Source organism: Suricata suricatta, chromosome 12, assembly GCF_006229205.1.
Source record: "Suricata suricatta isolate VVHF042 chromosome 12, meerkat_22Aug2017_6uvM2_HiC, whole genome shotgun sequence".
Classification (NCBI taxonomy): Eukaryota; Metazoa; Chordata; class Mammalia; order Carnivora; family Herpestidae; genus Suricata; species Suricata suricatta.
In genome coordinates, this window is record NC_043711.1 from 18857989 (window position 1) to 18876612 (window position 18624).

The window sequence follows — 18624 nt, forward strand, 5'->3', positions numbered from 1 at the left end:
CTGGCACAGGATGATCCTGCTCCAGACTTGACAAGTTTAAGCCTCCAAAAGACTGGCAGGCCAACCCCCTAAACCCAGAACCCCATGTCCCTGATCTCCCTCCTCCCTAGCTGGAAGTTGGGATCACAGCCAAGGGTTAAACCTAGCAGAGAACCAGTCTTATAGCAGAGCCTGACAAGTGCAGGCTGAATGTCCACAGAGGGGCAGCTGCAGATGAGAACACAAGGTCAGTAGGGAACATAAACCCCAAGCCCACTCTCTTGGTGGTATCCACAGGCAGTCCTGGGAAGCAGGTAGGTTTGGGCTACAGAGCCTGGCAGTATGCCAAGGAGATGGTGGCAACCATCTGATTGTTGTCTACCTAAGATGGGTGGACCTAAGATGGCTCATGCTATGACCTCATGAGGAGTCAGCTTGCACTGCTGGGTGCCAGACAGCTGTTCCAGAACTATCTGGGGTCATGCTCTCACCTCAGGTCAAGCAGGTAGGGCCAATCCCCAGTGAAGCACCTGGGAAGCTTTACAATTCCAGGACACAATAGGAGAATGTCCCTCCATTCTGAGGGGCCTGCAGTGAGGTCTGTGTGAATACACTGCCACCTGCTGGTCACAGCTGGGATGGCCACAGGCTGGGCTCAGGCTTACCTTGGGCCTTCAGGATAAAGATGGGGGTCACCAGAGCGGTCCAGGACTACCCACAAAACCCAGGTGGTGGTCTAGACACTGGATGTCACAGTGGATACCACTCTTGTATGCAGGGTCTACAAATAATTTTATTGAAACTAAACAAATAACACAAGTCTTCTTAGATTAGGGGCCACCTGTCCCAAGCCATTTCCCACACTCTTAAAAGCACAGAACTTAAACAGTAAGGAATTAAAAAAAAATAATAATTTCAATGTAGAAATCAGACTCTGCCCCAACATCATGGACTAGACTATTTACAAACTTTCACATTTTAAGTATTCCTTTATGGTTGATCTCTCCTTTCTGTCCCTACAGGGGCTCCAGTACCTTCCCTTGACTGATCCTGAGGGATAGGTATATTTAGGGAAAGGGGTGGTGGGTTCCTTATAGCTACTGGCACCAGCCCTAGGGTGCTGTTCCTCACCAGTGGGTGGCAGATGGTCTCCCAATGGCAGGGGTGTGTGGGGGGCTGGTACAAAGGCAAGGAGGATTAGACAAAGTAGGTGGGTTGGTACAACTCCCCATAGGCACAGGCATCCATAGCCCTTCCTGATCCCATCGGAGGCTCTCTCAATGGGGGTGGGGGTAACAAGTAGTTGCAGTGGGGAGGGATCAGCCCAGCCCTGGGTGGAGGGAGAATCCTCCTACACCAGTCCCATCTCCTATTAACAGCTGGCAAACTGTCCATCCATCTGAGAGTGGGAACAGATGAGCAGGTAGACAGGAAGAATCAGGCTTGCACTGCCCCCAGCCTCTGTCCAACACAGGAGGAATCGAGGTAGCAAACGGCTGAAATGCTCCAACAAGGGGGTAAGGGAAATGAGGGAAAGGAAGTTCCCGCTTGCATACAGTTCCCGTAGCCCAGGGGCTGGAAGAAGGCAGACCTTGCTTGTAAAGTGCTGTAGCCCCTAACAGTGCTGGGCCCTAGGCAAGCTTGGAAGAAAGCAGGCCAGGCAAGGGTACAGGAACCAGGCATTCCTGACCAGCATATGCCCTGCCATGCTCCTTGTAGGGATTGCTGGGAAAGGTGGGCTGGTAACTCTGTCATTAGCCCTCGCCAGCCGCCAGCCACCTCTTGTCCACATACAAACCAATACCCGACCGATATTGCAGGACTGCCCCGCTTACAGCTGAAGGTTCTGGGCCAATGCAGTTTGTTCAGGGTTGTGGCCCCAGCTTAGGTTCCTTAATGGAAGCCACACCTTGAGCCTGGGGGTTTCTTGCTGGGGTAGGGAGTGCTTATGCCTGCCTCTCCCCAGGCTCACACCTCATAGAGGATCACAGGAAAATCCACGTGGATGCGGGGAGGATCCAGCTTCACGATGCCCTGCCATGAAAACAGAGGCTAGTGAGGGCCAGCTCCTCCCTCAAGAATTCCCACCATGACAGCAGACCCCATCTGGGTCTACCTCCACACACTCAACATAGGCTCAAGGACCACTGCCCTAGCCTCTCACCTGAGGAATCAGGTTCTTATGTACCCGCCTCAGCTTGGCCCGCTTCTGCCCATTCTTGGTGACGATTGTCTCCTCGTAGAACTCATGAGCCAGATCCCCATCCTCATCATAGAACATGGAGCTGTGTAGAGAGAGAGGGAACAGGCTGGGCTGGAGCCCCACACCCAGTCATGGCAAGTGACCAGACTACCAGGAAGTGTGCCCGCCTCCAAATGGGGAGGAACCACTTTGATGGAAGAGAGGATAATATGCCTAAAAAATCCCTTGTTTAAGGTATGGGGTCTACTAGAAGCAAGTGGGGAGTGGGGTGGTAGCCAGTGCTACTCTGTCAGGCCTCAGGAAGAGAAATCCTATCAGAGCACATTGTCAAGGCAGCCAAGGCCAGTTCTCATCACTGGTTTGTTCAGCAAAAGTAGCCATTCCAAAATCAGGCCCTTGCCTTCACCCAGGGTGGGTGAAGCATGACAGCCTGGGCGTGTGTCTCACTCCAGAAGATACTACTGGCCCTGGGCCAACCTGAGATGGCAGATACCTGAGCTAAGCGGGACCCTAAAGGGAAAAAGTTTGAATCCTCCCCTCCCCGACCCCAGGTGGCTGGTCTAGCCAAACTACCACTGTTGGGTTTCCCTAGTATCTACAGCCAGATCTCCAGCATCACCTGAGTACCATTTTCCCGGACCCACCAGGGCAGGCCAATCTAGAGCTCCTGTCTGGACCCATGGAAAAGGGAAGGTCAGTGCTCTAGATCTTAAGAACATACCTGGGTGGGGGTCTTTGTTCCCAGGCTCCATTCTCAACACTAGAACCCAGTCCTACTTTCCTGGCTACTACCCTCAGAGGTCCAATGTCATCACGGTAGGTAACGGAAACAGCCAAATCAGAGGGTTAGTCTTCCTTTAGAATTGGGGGAGAGGGAGCCTAGGAGCCTTCAACTTGCAGGCTGGGCTGGAAGGGATGAAAAGAGAGCTTCCAGTCTCAGGGAGGCCCTACCTCAGTTTAAGAGTACAGAGGGCCTACCTTACCGACAAGCCTCAGGCCCTTTCCCTAGAGAGACCGTCAGAGCAGCCAGGTCGCCAGGAGCAGATTGCCCTGCTTTCCCCACCCCTTGCTCCCACAGAGGCCCGAAACATGGGACTCCTCCTGGCTCTGGACGGAGCTCCCTGTGACGCGGGGCGTCCCGCCGCCCGCCTGTCCTCCCCGGGGCGGAACCCGCGCCCTTACCCGCGGCGCGTGAATACGAAGGGGGGCACGACTCGGCCTCGCGGCCGCACCAAAGCTTGCTCAGCGGCTGCTGACTCCGGGCCGCCGCCCCCCGCCGCAGAGGCGAAGGGCCACAGGCCCCGAGCTTTGGAGCCACTGGCGCCCATGTCAGGGCCGCCGGTGCATGGCGAGCCCCGCGGCCGCTTCGTTCTCACAGGGCCGTCGGCGCCACCATACCCTGCTTCGGCCTCTACTCGCAGGTGCTTCCGCCGCTGCCTTCCGCAGGCTCCGCTGTCTCCACGGAAACCTCACTTCCGCTTCCGCACGCCCCGCACGCCCCTCCTTTGATTGGCTGCTTCTCTCGTCGGTCTGCAGGGCAGGACCAATAGCCGCTCTCAGAAGCTAGGCATCCCAGTAGGCATCGCGATACGTCAGATCCCAGCAGGCTACAGTCTCTCCAGCAGGGACAGCTCCCACCCAGCAATGTGGAGGTTGGGTCCTCCTGGTTTTTGCTTGTATGGCGCCTCCGACGTTCCCGACTCCCAGAGGTCAGGTCCAGTGGGCCTGCCCAACCACTGGCTTCCCCGCAACCAGCGCTTTAGGACTGTCCCAGGCCAGGCCGCGCATTGCCCATCTGGCCTCATTTTATTCCCACACCGCTTCTGTGATCACTGTCTCATTTGGAGAAGAAACCAAACCTAAAGAAAAATAATTGGCCAAATGTATGGCTACATCTAGGTCTGAAGAACTTCTAATTCAGTGTTCTTTCCAAACCCACTAGAATGCATACTCCACGAAGGCAAGAATTAACAGCTGGACCTTTGGTACAGTGAACAGTGTTTGGTCCACAGCAGTAGCTCAGTAAACACTTGGAGAAAACGCTCCTAGCAACTGTGTGTGTGTATGTGTTTGTTGGGATGCTTGTAGGTTCCTTAAGGTCTAGCTTATATTGTTGCCTTTACCACCCAGCAGCTGTGTGTGTGCGCACGTGCGTGTTGGGAGGCATGTGGGTTCCTTAAATTCTAGCTTATGTTGTTGCCTTTACCACAACCTGAGCCCCAGGGTGGTGAGTGATGACAGTAAATATTCGTACCCCACACCCTTCACAAATTGGTCATATGGTGACTTTGAAAAGGTGCTCTGTGAGCCCGTCCATCACCCTTGGCAGCCACTGGTGTGAGGGGCAACTGCAGTTGAGGGCCCATAATAAAGAGTTCAAAAGCAGAATTCTCAAATCTTTATTCAGACACTTCTCTCAGGCCCCAGGCCCTGATGATGACTGTCACCCCCACCCCCTTCCCCACAGGAGGCATGCAACTGAGGCAACAAAGTATTACATACATTCACACACATCATCAAAAATAACTGAGGGAAAGACCCTCGCTCTGATTGGCAAACAAGGCACGGACCTGGACCAGTGCTCACACTCACACAGACCCTGGCCTAGGGACATCCTCCTTGGAGGAGGCACTGAGGCACTGTTGCTGCACCATGAGCCAGCATTTGCTGACCCCAGGGTGTGTGAGGAGACAGAGGCCACTGTAGAGGGAAACCTAGGCTCTTTCCCAATGCCTGCCTTACCTCGAACACCAGTCCTTGGTTCCACTAGGGCTACCCTGACACCCCATCCAAGACCCAAAACATACGACTTTTCCCCATAGAGGAAGGCCCTCATCCCTGAAAACATGACCCTATTCTGTTTGCAGCGTCTCCAAGATTCTAGTATCAGAGACAAGAAGTAAGGAGACTTCTGTCTGCTCTATCCCTGCTGCAAGCCTGGAGCAGCTTCCCAGGGCAATCCTGGCCCTCCATGGCCCACTGCACAAAGGGCAGAAGAATGCAGAGCCATGCTCTGCTACACCTGTGGGTGGACACAGGGGGTCAGCTCCTTTGCTGTTCTCTGGGCTCATTCCCCCAGTAAGAGAGGGCCTCCATGCACACTCATTCTTCAGGCCACACGGGCCCTGTCACACTCACACGGCACGCCCTTGGCGCTGCCTACTCTCCTCTTTTCACTCAGCGGTACAAGATGTCACCCCAGGGGACAGGCATGCAGGGCTTCCTGGATCTTCTGACGGCAATAGGAGTACTTTTGCAGGATTTGGCGGAGGTGTTCCTCTTCCTCCCGCTGCAGGATGCGCAGGAAGTTGTGTAGCTCAGGCATGCTAAAGGCATCCCACTGCAGGTGCGGGGGGGCGGGGGACACACAGGATGCATCAGGCATGGCCAAATCAGCAGACCCTCCCCAGAGAAGAGCAGCAATCACATCACACAGCTAGGAAGGGACTTTCTAATGTTATTAGGTTCTTGCCTGAATGGTCTGTGCTATGATTCTTGACAATAATCTGTATAGAAGATGGGCCCCACAAAGTAGGGCAGTTGAAGACACCTCGAAGACAGGCAACCAAATTAGATGTTCCCCAGGTACCTATGGACAGGTCACACCCACACTCTGACTCTAACACTACTCCCCAGACCCAATACTTTGGAGCCAGAAGGCTTCCAGGTAAAAAGTCCTAATGCCTGAACAGGAGCCTCCATGACATCCTGGGCCCAGCTGTGTGGTTTTGTTCTCGCTTGGGAATCACCATAGTATTCATGGATTCCTGCATCTCCTGAGGACTTTCCACAACAGAGAAGAGCAGACCACCAAGATGATTCTTTCTGGCCTCTTGGGACAGGCCTGTGACCTTGGCTTGAGTGGCCTAAAAGGCCTCAGTTTAGCTACAAGGCTCACATACTCCTGGAGAGGCTTGTAGGGCTTTCTCTCCAGTCCTATTTCTCCTCCCAACCTTACTGCTGCTGCAACCCACTAGCCCTACCCAGTGACAACCAAGAAACTAAAGAGGGCTGTGTACTCACATTTACCTCCCCAGAGTCATTCTCCTTGAGGACAAAGCTGAGGGCCTTCTCGCTGGGCCCTGCAAGGAGCCGCAGCCGCAGGGGTTGCTCATCATCTGACAGCTTCCGGAGGTACACTGAGGGCCAGGCAGGGAGAAGAGTATTTGATTAGAGTCAGGCCCAGCCTACTCACCCTCTCACACATGATACATGAATGTATACCCTCATACAGTGGGGTGGGGTACCCACCTTGGCCATGGCGCTCAGCCCGCTCAAAGAGTGCAAACTTGCGGGGGTCATCCACCACTAAGAACTTGCGCAGTAGGGCCTCAATGACCTCGCGTGCCCGTGTGCGTGACAACACATGCAGATGCTTGACGGCATCCTTGGGCAGGTAGAAGGAGGTGCGGCGCCTCACAGTTGTGCCGCGTCCTGGGCCCCGCTGGGCATCCTGCAAGGAGGGTGGCTTCTTGCTGGAGGGCACCGAGACAGGGCGTACCAGCTTCAGTTGAACCTTGATGAAGCCTGTGTAGGAGCCATCCTTGTTCTGAAGAGGAAAAACCGAACATGGGTAGGTTCCAGGTGAGATGGAACAGATAGACCCCGCCAGTCCATTTGGGGCTAGGCTGGGTGCAAATAAATCACTGCTTAGGCCCACCCAAGAATATCTTAGCCATGACCTTTTGGGAATCAGGTACATAGCTGGGTTCTTGCTCCTCCTCGCATCCCCGTCCCCTGGCTGTCAACTCACCAGGCTCATGAAAAGGTTGCTGTTGATCTGGCTATTGTACTCCTTGATCTTCTGCTCAGTCTCAGCCTGAGAAAGGTCAGGTGTCTCCCACTCCACAGGCTCGTCCTGAAAGATGGGCCAGGGTGGACATAGGGCCCTAAAAGATCCCATCCCACTGCAAGGTATGTCACAGACATTCACAGGGAGGTGAATCCAGATTGGCTGCTTTGAAAAACAGCCTCTGGGACAGCCTTTGAAAACTGACCACAAAGTCCTGATGAGAAGAACCCATCACTGCTCCTGGTTTTGCATGCTACAGATGGACACAGCAAAGGCGGAGTCATGTTGCTTCCTTATGCTGCCTACATGGGGCCTCTTCAGCACTGAGTGAGGCCCTGAGATAACCTTAAAACCAAAACAACTGAAGCTAAAAGGCCAGGGGCCAGGAAAAGATGTGGGATTCTTGTTGACAGTAAAACCACCTTTCAACTGCACAGCTGGATTCTAGTGCCCTAGTTAGATGGGGTCAAGGGTGTCCTGGAGAAAGGAGACCACTTTGCCCTGGCCAAGGCCCAAGACCACAGAGCAAGTGGCATGGGGACTGGTGCATACCAGGAGCCCAGCCAGCTGTGGGTATGAGGGTAAGGGTAACTTCTATAATATTAACACTGGTGGGGGACTTGGGGCCAGCCCTGCATGTCTCACACATAGTGAGGAAACCACTGTGATTTGATCTTGACCCAAACTGCACAAAAGGCAGCTTCAGACCAGGCTCCAATCTGCCTCTTGGTAAAGCCTGTCCCCCAAGTGCCAAACAGGTAGGCTTTTGCACCTCATCCCACCTTTCTGGAGGATTAACCCAAAGAATTTTAGCTCTACCATTCAGCCCTTCCCCCACTCCTCCAGGGCTGGATTCTTGTCAGAAGGGTGGAGTACTAACCAGCGCAGCCAGAGCTCTGCATTACTTTTTTCTACCAAACTCCCTGGCTCCATTGCATCAGCCTTACTTCCTGTTGACGTCAGGTCCTGGTTGGAATGGAAGTCTCATAGACACAGCTGAGATCACTGCTGACCAATGCTTTGTCCCAGGGGAGTTCTTACAGCTGGTCTCCTGCAGAAAACCTTGTACCCAGCTCTGAGCCCAGGAGGGGCAGGCTTCTCCCTAACTGCTGCTTTGGAGCCCCTACACTTAAACCATCTGATTGGGACAAATAGTGTGGACAGATAAGAGGGTGCTCTTCACCTAGAACAGCTTTTTAGCAGTATGCTCTTTACCTAGAACCTACCAGTAAGTGTGTGACACTGAGGACTGAGGCTGGGACCTCACAGGCAAAAGATATTGGGGGAGGAGTGGGAACTGAAGCCTATTTGCTCCCCTAAGTTTCAAAAAGTCTCCTGGATGGAGGAAAGCACTAAGAAGGGAAAACTCTAACAGAAATCTTATAAGAAACAAGGAGAAACCATCTAAGAATGGTAAAGAACAAATGGTGTGGGCCCTGGGAAAAGGGAGATCTGGGGGGGCAAAATGAAGGCTAGAGCCTGGGAATACAGGGTGGATGTATTTGTTCAGGCCCAAGGAGAGGGCTTGGGACAGGAAGGAGTATCCGGATGGGAGGGTACTAAGGGCAGAAGGAAGGCTGAGCAGACTCCAATATCAGGGCAAGAAGAGAATTCTATTTACAGAACGGTGGGCAAAGAGATGGCACCAACTTATTTCCTTTGCTTGTGATGGCTCTGAGCTCCAGCCTGAGGATAAGAACATTTGCTCCTTCCTCTTCCCTTTCCCGGTTACCCAGAAGCCCTGGACAGGGGTGCAGTGACCTATGTTCTAGCCCCTTCCCCTCTCTAAGTGAACCTCCCTAAGTACTGTTTTCCCCCAGCCTCCTTTAGTATCTTTACTCATAAAACAAGGGAGCTGGACTGGAGGCACTGCACTGTCCTACCAGGATTCTAGAGAAAGAAAAGTTTCTTTTCCCACTTCCAAAGCTTCCCACGGGAGGATTCTTTTTTTTTTTTAAAGAGAGAGAGTGCCGGTACGCGTGAGTCGGCGAGAGGGGAAGAGGGAGGGAAGAGACAGAATTTGAAGCAGACTTCATGCTCAATGTGAAGCCCCATGTGCTTGAGCCCACAACCCTGGCATCATGATCACAATCTGAGCCGAAATCAGGAGTTCCTTCGCTCAATCAGCTGAGCCACCCAGGAGCTGGAGGATTCTAACAGCCACCCCAGTGGTGTGCACAACAGGACTATGGAATTTCCCTTCTCCTGCACTACAGTGGCCCACCTTCCACTCTGCCACTGTCCATAGTGATGGTTTTTATTTTATATATAATTTGGGACTCCCCAGTCTCCTTTTCAATTGGTGTCTTGTAGTTTTTGCACTATTCCACAATGGAAAATGTGTCAAGCCTGAGTGACAGGATCCACACGCAAACCTTGCACCCAAATCTGGGCTGAACTTTTGAGCAAAATTTAATCTAAAGAGTATATAATTTTCATCTAAAGAATCACCCACAGGTCTCTTTGTGACTCATGTAAGGAATTCCACCCCATTGCCGCTAGGCATTCTGGGCTTTACCGTCCCCATCTCATCTTCTGACGCTCTCTCCAGGGTGCTCCCCTGAGGTGTACTCGCTCCAGAATAGTTATCTGAGTTTGGCAGTTACACTCCTGGCACACAGCACAGAGGTTTCTGATAATGAGAACGCCTAGGAGGCTTGGAGAGGAACAGCTGCTCCAGCACATTTTATAGTCCTGGATTAGTAACCCCTATCTCTCTTGACCCCTCCTCTGGGTCTTTTTCAATCTAGTCTGCCTCACCTCAAGTGGATAAAATGCTCCTGTTTGCTTTCAGTCCAGACCATAACTAGGCTTCTTTCTCATCCATTCCCAAATGCCCTTCCTCCAGATCCACACCAATTTTAGTATATGTACTGCCGAAAAGAGCACCCCAGCCAGGTCCACTCCAGAATTCTCCGCGTTCTAGCAGCTGGTGACAGGCCCGACTGGTAAGAGAGGTGGGGACTCAGTTGGCTCCGTCAAGAATTACAAATGGAGAGGCCCGAAACTTCCTTTGCCTTTCTCTCCTAAACAAAACTTCCCAATTCCAGGCGAGGACACCTCCCCTTCCACTTCCTCCCACCCCGCCCCCATCTCCCAGAGAGGAGGTGGGGGCGTCCCAACGCGGAAATCGAGGTGCTAGTCCGGACTGCGCAGTCGGCTTTAGTCATAGTTGAATAATGCCGGTCCCCGCTCTACCCCAAGCCATGTAGCCGCTTCCCCTGGTTGAACCGGTCTGTGACAGAGACAAGGCCTCAGCACCCGGCACCAAGGCGCTGAGAGCCGGGTACAAGGTTCCGAGGGCTGGCCCGGGGCGGTCTGGAGTCCCCGCCTATAAACTCAAGCCGGCAATTTAGCGGGGAGGGGCAGGGTCCCAGAGATCTTCACCAGCCCGCCGCCCGCAACCCGGGCCCCAACCTGGTCCCGACGCGGCCTGCGTGCCAGCGAGGTACGCGCCGTGAAGTACTGCTCGAGCTCCGAGTCTGAGTCCTCCTGGCTGCAGTAGCCACTGCTTGTCGTGCTGCTCCAGGTCATCTCGAAAGAAGGCGTCCCTGCATCCGCCTCGCCCATCGCCGCGCCCGCCTGCCAGCTCCCTGAACCCCGTGCGCCCGTAGCCTCCAACCACCGCCCCAGACGCGGGTGCGCGTGCGCCGGGATGTGGATTCGCGCCGCAACCGTTAACACTGAAACGTAGACAGCCAGGATCTGGCTCTCATCTCATTGGGAAGGAACATCGAAGGGCGGGGTCATACACGCCACGCCTCCAGGAATGACCTAATAGCCCCGGCAGCTCAGCTCAGCTCCACCTCGCAGACCCCACCTCTCTTGGGGAACAAGTCGGCGCGTGTGCGCATGTGCAACAGCGTGGCCTCAGGACCGGATGTGGATGCGGTAAGGTGCGGAAATTGAGTGGCGGCCGAGTCTGGGCGATTCCGGGCAGTTCGCGGGGAGTCAGCTTACCCGGAACCCCTTCGAGCCCGCGCGCAATTAGCCACACTCTGTCGCGAGATAACTCACTGTTAGACCACTCATTGAATGTAACCCCGGGCAGTCCTAGGCATCTCCTGCAATGCGGCCCGCTGGTCTTCGTGCCTTTCCCGTACACCCCCTTGCCCCGCGCTCACCACATTGGTGTCCCGCTCCAGCGCAGATTCCCAGCCCAGGTCCCGGGGCCCGCAGCAGTCCAGGCAGATGAGCGCGCGGCAACGGTAGTGGCAGGTGAACTTGCAATCTGCAGAGAGGCCTGGCTGTGAGGCGGCGGAGTCCCCAGTTCCAGTTCAGAGAAACTTTCCGGAGGACGGAAGAGAAACCCCTGGGATGAAGGCCGTTGTTCGCCAGGCTCTACATGACCGGCCTTATCTTAGGTCCCTTTACCTCTCCCCCACCGCCCCCCGCTGTTATACAGATTCCACTGTTGGTTCCCTGGTGTCTGGAAACTTGGTGGGAAGGCCTCAGGCAGTTACAGATCCAGGCCTGTTAAACAGTTTTATCTCTAGCACCTAGGGCAGAACTTCCCTCTTCCGCATTGTCAATCACCCTACCTCTGCCCATTTACTTGAAGGGAAAAAAAATCTTTTAACTTTTGTTCCCCTCTGTCACCTCTCTACACCCCCTCACACCATAGCTTACTAACATTAGACTGCACACACTCTAATTCCTCACCTTCACTCTCTCCTGTATCCATTCCAGTGAGGCTTTCCCCCTCCCTCCAGGAAACTGCCCTGGTTAGGGTCCTTAGCAACTTGTGCACAGTTGAATGCCAGGTCCCTTCTCCATCCTCATCTCAGCATCATTTAATGCTTGCTCCCCTTGGGCTTCCCACTACTCAAGTTTTCCTCCCATTTTTCTGCAGCTCCTGCTCAGCTCCTTTGGTTCTGTCTCAACTCCTAGATCTAACAGGCAGTGTGTCTGAGGTTCAGTTCAGTTCTGATCACTGTCCTGCTCGGTGTACTCACCTACCCCAGATCCAAGGTTCCCACTGTTGACTTCCCTCCTCAGATCAAACTGTGTGTCAACCCACCATGGCCAAAACGACTCTTCTTGCACTCCCCACCCTCCCTCCCCTCCCCAGAGCTCCTCATCTCAGCAAAAATCGCTACTCTCCCCATTTGAGGTAAAAAAAAAAATCCCAACCTACCCTTGATTTCCTCACTTGTCTTTGCTTCTGACATACACCCAAATTGTCCTGGATTTTATCTCTGTGACCATTTCATTTCTCCTTGGGAATACTGCAATATCTCATTCCTTGCTCACGGTTGGCATTCTGTCACAACTCTGGTGTTCAGGACAGACTCTTGTACTAGATGAGAGGATCTCTGTGCCTGCATAGGCCTGGGACTCTCTAAGTCCCTAAATGGGCCAGAGCAGTGATTCTCAACCCAGGCTGCCTATTGGAATAATCTGTTTTGTTTTTAACTCGATGATACGATCCCAGTGATTGATTCAACATGTCTCAGGTCCAGGCATAGGGGTTTGGAGGGCTGTAAAATCCCAACCAATTCTAGCTGGTGTATAGCCAGTGGCATCAACTTCTGCTTGCTGGTGAGTCCTGGGAGGGCAGAAGGACCGCTGGTGTGTGGTGTTTCATGTTTTAGCCCCAGGTTGACTGGGTCTGCAATACGTATTGCTCAACAAAACTACTGCTTGCAGAGGGCCCACCCAAGGTACTTTCTCCCTGTCCCCATCCCATAGATGGGTAAATTCCCCTCATCCCAGAGATTTTGGAGAGGGACGTGGTGAGTGAATCTTTGGGAAAGGGCAGGACTAGGAACATGGATTTAGAGATTGGTCAGCACAATGCCTTTCTAAAGAAGAACCAAGACATTTTAAAGGAAAAGAGTTTGAGGGTGTCTGGGTGGCTCAGTCAGTTGAGCTTCCAACTTCGGCTCTGGTCATGATCTCACAGGTTTGTGAGTCCCAGCTTGGTGACCCGCGCTCTGCTGTCAGCCCAGAGTCTGCTTCGGATTTCTGTCCCTGCCCCCCTCTGCACGTCCCCCGCTCGCGCTGCCTCTCAAAAATAAAACATTAAAACATAAGATAAAAAGCTTGAAATCAGCACCGTTATTCATAGGCAGCCGCCTCTGCGCAACAGTGCCCCTGATGCAGGTGGAGTAAGACAAAGATATAAACCATCTATCTGCCTGCACTCTTACATGACGGGGCAAAGATAACGGACCTGGCCCGCCGGAACCAACCCTTCCGACCCCCTCCTTTGCGACTTGACAAGCAGCGACGGCGCTGCCCTTTGGCCGCCCTTTTCGCTCTTGCCAGCGTGCGGGGCTGCTACTCACGCGCGCACTGCAGGCCCTTGCGCACGACGCCCAAGATGAAGTCGCCGCAGAGGTCGCACCACGTGTGCGTGGCAGGCCCTGCGGGCTGGAAGTGGTGGCCGCGGCCCGCGACCAGCTGCCCTGCAGGATTACGCGCGATGCCCGGCGCGATGCGCAGCGCGTTGGCGCGCTCCAGCCGGGTGCGGCCCGGGCCCGCGCGCCGCACGGGTTCCAGTTCTCTCAGTTCAATGAGCTCAGGTTTCGTGGACATGGCCGGGTCGCGCCCGGACTCGCGCCGGCTGTCGGCGCGAGCGAGCACGGGGCGGGCAGGGCCGCGGGGCGGACCCTGATGCGGCGCCGCCCCCGGGATCAGGCAGGGCGGCGGGAGAGAACCGGGCCGAGCTAACCCGGGCCCGAAGCTGAGTGGGGCGGCAAGGTCTCAGAGTTGGACGCGATCTCGCAGAGTCCCCGCCCTCCGTTTCCTTTTCTCCTTGCATCCTGGGAGCAACACCCATCCTGCTGACGACGACCACCACCACCACCATCGCAAACGGCCACTCAGAGACAGTTTCTAGAGGCCAGCTTTACTGTGCTAAACCAGCAGAGTCCCCACATCCGGCCATTGCCTTTGCCCCCGCCCAGCCCTCCTGCTTGCTGAGGCAGCGCCCTCAGCCTAGCCGCTGGGTAGGGCAGGAAGTGGGGAGCGCTCTGCCGGGGTGGGGTGGGGGGACGGACATGGGTTGGCAGCTCTACCCTTCCCTGCTGTGCTCACCACCCAGGAAGCTGGGGCTCTGGCAGAGGCTAGGCTGAGATCCTGAGGTTCAGGGCACATTCTGAGTAGGTTGTAACGCATGGGTGGTTGGCCCTCAGCAGCTGTAGCCTTCACTTGGCTCTGTCACCTTGGGCTACCAAGACGCAAGCTTTTCCATGCTTCTCCCAGTGCTTGACTTGGCACTCCCTGTAGGCAGGTGGACTGTTGAGCATGCAGCCCTTGTGGGGGTTATGGAAGTGGGGCTTAGGAGTCCAAGGCCCTAGGATAACCTCACCTGCAGCAATACCATTCATTCTGGCATCGTGAGCAGCGTTTGGAGGCCTCTGCACTGCAGTAGGCACAGCGGGGCCGCTCTGGAGCTACTGCCTCTAGCACGTCCAGCCTGTAGGTCTCAGCCCATCTAGGAAAAGTGGTCAGGAAAGCCTGGCTGGGCCTGGCGGGTAGGGGTACAAGAGCACCACTGCCTGTGTCCATGCCTTCTTCATGCCTCCCACCCCTCCTGCCCACCCAGCAGGCCCCACCTTCGGGCCTGCAGCCGCAGGTCTTGCTCTGAGGGGCTGAATACATGCTGCAGCTGGTGTTTGGCAATAGCCTGCCACTTGCCTCTGTTCTCTCTTTCTAGCCGCTCCCAGATTTCTGGGATCTGAGGGAGAGAAGTGGAGTCTGGGAGGAGCTGGCAAAGTGGACAGTGGTCCTGAGCAACTAATTTCCCAGTCCCTACCTGTTCCAACACCAGGTCCTTCTTAGGGGGCTGAGTTTCAGTCAGGGCCAGGTGGGCCAGGAAGCCTTGCAGGTCTGCCAGGTTGGGCAGCTGGTCAAGCAGTGTGTCTGTGAGGAAGGCCCGAAGCTGTATGGAATCCAGGGGAGGCCAGTGTGAAGTAGTGCTAACCAGAGAGGACTTGGGCTGGGCTGGGTTGAGGTGTGTGTAGGGACCTTGTGCCACTAGCTGCTTCATCACTGAAGGTCCAAGGTCTGGAAAGAGGACTGGGGTTGATGTAGGTGGGCAGTGATAAACAGCAGGTATGGGGTGGGGTGGGATGGAGTGGTACCAATGCAGGAGGAGTTCCCCACCTTGAGTAGCTGTTCCTTGGCAAAGCTGGTGAGGCAGTAGCGGGCCCGGGCTTCGTGGCTTAGTAGCAGGTTGTACAGGGCAATCCATACCTGCCCATCCAACTTGCTCAGCTTTTGCTGCTCTGAGGGGCCCACTGTCTGCCAACAGCCACCCTCAAATCGCTGCAGCTTGCCTGGGGAGAAGAACCAGCACACTGGGAGCAGGTGTTGCACACTCTCAGTCAGACAGCTGCACGGGCTGGGGTGCTGCTCAAGTGCACGACTTGCCCAGGCAGGGGTGCTGCTTGCTCCAGAGCAGGGGAGTCCTTCGTAGTAGACATACTCTGCCTGCTGCAGAGCCCATGTCTAAGCCCATTTTGGGTGAGGCATCCTGGTATCCTCTGTGGGCTAATGGGCATAGTTTGTCTGTGTGCAAAGCTGCCCATCCCCACAAATCCTGGAGGATGTTCTGGAAGCAGTGAGCTGGGGCTCAGGCAGGTCAGGGAGGATTTACCTCCTTTCCGCTTGCTCCAGGGGCTGTGCTCCAGCAGTTCAACCAGGAGGCAGGGCAAGTTGTGGGTACTGAGCATGCGGTTCAAGATGCTCAAGGAAAGGCTATGGGTGGTGGTAGAGAGAGGTGAGCAGAAGCTATAGGCCCAGGCTCCCAGCCTTCCACTGAAGGTCCCATTCTGGCTGGAATACCCACCTGTCCACACAGTCTGTAATGTAGCGCAACACCGAGAGGGCCTTCAGTGCAATCTCAAACTCCATCAGTTCTGCCTGCTTCTGCAGCTCCTGGGGGGTGACATGGTGCTCAATCTGGGCCACCCCCCTGCCTGCTCAGGCCTCAAAAGAGCCTGGTCTAGCCATTGGCACCCCCAGGGAATCTCAGCCTACCTGCATGGGGGTGCTGTGCTGGGACTCCTCCTCCTCAGGAGGGCCACCATGGCTAGTCCGGGCCACCAGTAGAGTCAGTTTTCGGTGGCAGTAATCTATCAAGTCCAAGACAGTGTCCTCTGCTGACTCACACACCTCCTGAGAGGCAGGCAGAGGGGAAACATTCTGTCTCTGATGCTCTTCCCACATAGACACAACTTCCCTCTCTTCAGGCCCTTGTTGGGAGCAGTAGCCAGTGGGCAGGGCTGATGCCTCACCTTGTGGAAGAATACTGTCTCCAGAAGGTTGATGATAGAGGCCTCGTGGTGTACCTGTCAGATAAAGAGGACAGAGCCTGGGGCTACTGAAGGAAGGATGCTATTGCCAGCTCTCTTCTCTAGTCCAGGGCCCTCTAGAGGCGTGGGCAGGATAGGAACCAGGAGCCCAGCTCACCACCATGTATATGGGAAAAGTGTTCTGGGGCTTGAAGTCCTCCAGCCTGCACAGCACAGGGAACACCTTCTGCTTCCACATCTCCACTGTAATCAGCTCCACCACAAGTGTTGGGATCTTTAAGGGGGAGGGGAAAGGATGGATGAAGTAGGCATACCTTGGCCTTTCAACCCTCCTATGCCTGGCTCAGCCCAGCCTGACTCTCAAACTCTCTTGGGCTCCTAGATTCTCCCCAAAGGCACCTTCCCAGCTTCTCTCCAGTACCTTAGACCTTCATTTCTGGCTGTCCTCAACATCTCTGTGGGGACATTCTCCATGCTTCCTGTAATTGGCTCTTGCCTTCTCCCTAGGCTGCCTTGCTCTGTCCTGCACCTACACCCTTGTCCCCTTTGCCCCTATCCAGGCGTTCCCTCAGGCTGGCTCTCCTGCTCATGCCCTCTCTCTTCTCGTCCCTGTCCTCTGTCCTTCCAAAGTTCTGGTATGTCTTGACCTCATCCTTACTCAGGGCCCTGCAAAGTTTCCTTGTCTTTTCCTCTCACCCCCATTAGGGGGCCCCACCTTTCCTTTGCAAAGGAACCCTCTGTCAAATGATGTCTCAGGTCACTTATTCCAGCCACCTCCTGGCTCACGTTCCAGCCAGGTTGATCTCTGATTACCAACTCCTCTCTCAAGTTAAGAAGGGTGCCTCTTTCCAAGCCAAAGTCCCACCCCCATTTCAGTGAGGGCCCTCTCTGGCCTGACAGATGTCTTTAGAACTTACGCCCCCCGCCCCCAGCCCAGGCTGTTGTATCATCCATGACTATCTTCCAAATCAGCCCACGCCTCACACTTGGCCTGGTGTGCCAGGGTCGTGTCCAAAAGGAGTGCAAAATAAAACGTGCAACACACTCCTCTCTTTTCCCTTGGAAGACAAGTGTAGTAGCCAGAGGGAAGTGCAGGCACCAAGGGTGCTCCTGAGCAGTAGAGTGGTGGTGTAGGAGGTGGTGGGAAGGCAGGAACCCTTCCTGTGGCCCCAGCATACCTTCCCATGGGTGACTAGCAGCTCCTGGATGGGCTCACCCTGGCTGGTTGTAGCATCAAGTATGGCCTGCATGTTCAGCTTCTCCACGTTCTCATGCTGCTGGTTCCACCTGCCCCAGAAAGCAGAGGTGTATGTGCATTTGAGTGCAGTAGGAGTGGGGTGAGTGCGGGTCCTATTGAAGCCTAACCTGATCCCCAGGGAACAGAGGGGGCTCAGGACCATACTCCCCTAACTTGAGCTTTGTCTTCTCACCTGGAGGCTCCTCCCTTTCCCCCAGTGTCAGGCCCATACTCCCCCATTCAAGGATTCTGACCCCACGACTCTGCCCGACTCTGATCCAGCTGCCTCACCCTCCGGAGCCCATCTCGAGCAGCGGGAAGCTGCGCAACCCCCGCACCAGCACGTCAGCCTCCCCCGGCAGTAGCAGCTCCAGGTCGCCCATGTTGTGGCCGGGGACAGAGAGTGGGAAGGCAGGGTTCAGCTGACCCCGGGCAGCAGCCGACGCTTAAGCGAGGGTGCTGAAACTCTCGAGAACAACCGTGTCCCGCAGGGTCGACGTCTTGGACAGAGCCGTTGCGGAGCGGTTGGGACGCTTTGAGTCCTCGCTGCCATGGAAACGGTTAGTCCCGCGCCTGCGCACGCTGCACAGGCCCCGGCCCAGGTCCCGCCCGCCTAGCTTTCCTGGCTGCAGTTAGCAGCCCTCTTTGTACTCCCAGAGCTTCCTCCTTCACCTCCGCCTCCGGCTCATGGGTCTGCCCTGAGTGGCCAGACTTCGGTGGCCTAGGCTCCCTTCTCGGACGTCAAGTCGACCCGCACAGGGATGGGGTCACCTCGTCCCCACCCGCTCTTCCTGCAGCGGCTCCATCTCAGCCGTACTGCCTCTTTGTGGCTTCCTGGCTCTAATAGGTCTTGCGCCCAGCTCCATCTGTTGGCTCTTCCCCCTAAAGTACTGCGCAGTGCCCCCTGGCTCTCAATCCTAGCCTAGCAGGCTACCATCACGTATCATGAAATAACTGCTGTAATCTTTTTCTGGGTGACTCTGGTCACCTCTATTCCTCGAAATAGTATGTCCAAAGCAGCTTACCAGCAATTCTGCAGTATTGTGGTCTCGCCCCCTCCTTACCTCAGTACTTCATTTGTTGTCCCTCTCCCCATTGTCTCCCACATTCCAGCCCCGCCATTGTCTCCCACTTCCAGCCCCGTGGGCCT

The 18624-nt window shown here is 55.1% G+C and overlaps 3 protein-coding genes across 9 annotated transcripts; all 3 read right to left on the bottom strand.

Annotated features, from left to right (window-relative positions):
- Positions 1-752: 752 nt before the first annotated feature.
- On the bottom strand, positions 753-3644 carry TUSC2 (tumor suppressor 2, mitochondrial calcium regulator). The gene is made up of 3 exons (XM_029917063.1): positions 3365-3644; positions 2144-2264; positions 753-2013 (listed from the first exon to the last, which is right to left on the bottom strand). Exons 1-3 carry the CDS (start codon positions 3508-3510, stop codon positions 1948-1950), a joined length of 333 nt encoding a protein of 110 aa, XP_029772923.1. The 5' UTR covers positions 3511-3644; the 3' UTR covers positions 753-1947.
- A 921-nt stretch (positions 3645-4565) lies between these two features.
- Positions 4566-13708, bottom strand: RASSF1 (Ras association domain family member 1). 4 transcript variants are annotated; one of them, XM_029917640.1, is made up of 6 exons: positions 13265-13708; positions 11099-11205; positions 6936-7040; positions 6434-6731; positions 6212-6321; positions 4566-5522 (listed from the first exon to the last, which is right to left on the bottom strand). In XM_029917640.1, exons 1-6 carry the CDS (start codon positions 13512-13514, stop codon positions 5376-5378), a joined length of 1017 nt encoding a protein of 338 aa, XP_029773500.1. In that variant the 5' UTR covers positions 13515-13708; the 3' UTR covers positions 4566-5375. The 4 variants fall into 4 exon arrangements, with proteins under 4 accessions (XP_029773500.1, XP_029773499.1, XP_029773502.1 ...); XM_029917639.1 differs by having other exon boundaries at positions 6206-6321; XM_029917642.1 differs by lacking the exons at positions 11099-11205; positions 13265-13708 and adding an exon at positions 10795-11085 and having other exon boundaries at positions 6206-6321.
- Positions 13709-13806: 98 nt separating this feature from the next.
- On the bottom strand, positions 13807-18464 carry ZMYND10 (zinc finger MYND-type containing 10). Of its 4 annotated transcripts, none has more exons than XM_029917633.1 (12): positions 17766-18103; positions 17416-17524; positions 16395-16511; positions 16220-16273; positions 15963-16100; positions 15772-15860; positions 15580-15680; positions 15087-15259; positions 14737-14862; positions 14537-14658; positions 14290-14448; positions 13807-14201 (listed from the first exon to the last, which is right to left on the bottom strand). In XM_029917633.1, exons 1-12 carry the CDS (start codon positions 17855-17857, stop codon positions 14126-14128), a joined length of 1356 nt encoding a protein of 451 aa, XP_029773493.1. In that variant the 5' UTR covers positions 17858-18103; the 3' UTR covers positions 13807-14125. The 4 variants fall into 4 exon arrangements, with proteins under 4 accessions (XP_029773493.1, XP_029773495.1, XP_029773494.1 ...); XM_029917635.1 differs by lacking the exon at positions 17766-18103 and adding an exon at positions 18147-18464 and having other exon boundaries at positions 13809-14201; XM_029917634.1 differs by having other exon boundaries at positions 13809-14201; positions 14290-14415; positions 17766-18102.
- Between the last annotated feature and the right edge of the window lie 160 nt (positions 18465-18624).

What these genes read in the sequence shown, in the direction of transcription:
- ZMYND10 (XM_029917633.1), bottom strand. Translation starts at nt 17,857, where the DNA reads ATGGGCGACCTGGAGCTGCTACTGCCGGGGGAGGCTGACGTGCTGGTG. An exon ending in CTGGAGCAAGCGGAAAGGAG is followed by an intron (nt 15,260 to 15,579) that starts GTAAATCCTCCC and finishes TCTTCTCCCCAG; the next exon opens with GCAAGCTGCAGCGATTTGAG. An exon ending in AATGAATGGTATTGCTGCAG is followed by an intron (nt 14,202 to 14,289) that starts GTGAGGTTATCC and finishes ACCTGCCTACAG; the next exon opens with GGAGTGCCAAGTCAAGCACT.
- TUSC2 (XM_029917063.1), bottom strand. Translation starts at nt 3,510, where the DNA reads ATGGGCGCCAGTGGCTCCAAAGCTCGGGGCCTGTGGCCCTTCGCCTCT. An exon ending in TTCGTATTCACGCGCCGCGG is followed by an intron (nt 2,265 to 3,364) that starts GTAAGGGCGCGG and finishes CTCTCTACACAG; the next exon opens with CTCCATGTTCTATGATGAGG. An exon ending in ATAAGAACCTGATTCCTCAG is followed by an intron (nt 2,014 to 2,143) that starts GTGAGAGGCTAG and finishes TTTTCATGGCAG; the next exon opens with GGCATCGTGAAGCTGGATCC.
- RASSF1 (XM_029917639.1), bottom strand. Translation starts at nt 13,514, where the DNA reads ATGTCCACGAAACCTGAGCTCATTGAACTGAGAGAACTGGAACCCGTG. An exon ending in GGCTGAGCGCCATGGCCAAG is followed by an intron (nt 6,322 to 6,433) that starts GTGGGTACCCCA and finishes CCTGGCCCTCAG; the next exon opens with TGTACCTCCGGAAGCTGTCA. An exon ending in ATGACTCTGGGGAGGTAAAT is followed by an intron (nt 5,523 to 6,205) that starts GTGAGTACACAG and finishes CCGCACCTGCAG; the next exon opens with TGGGATGCCTTTAGCATGCC.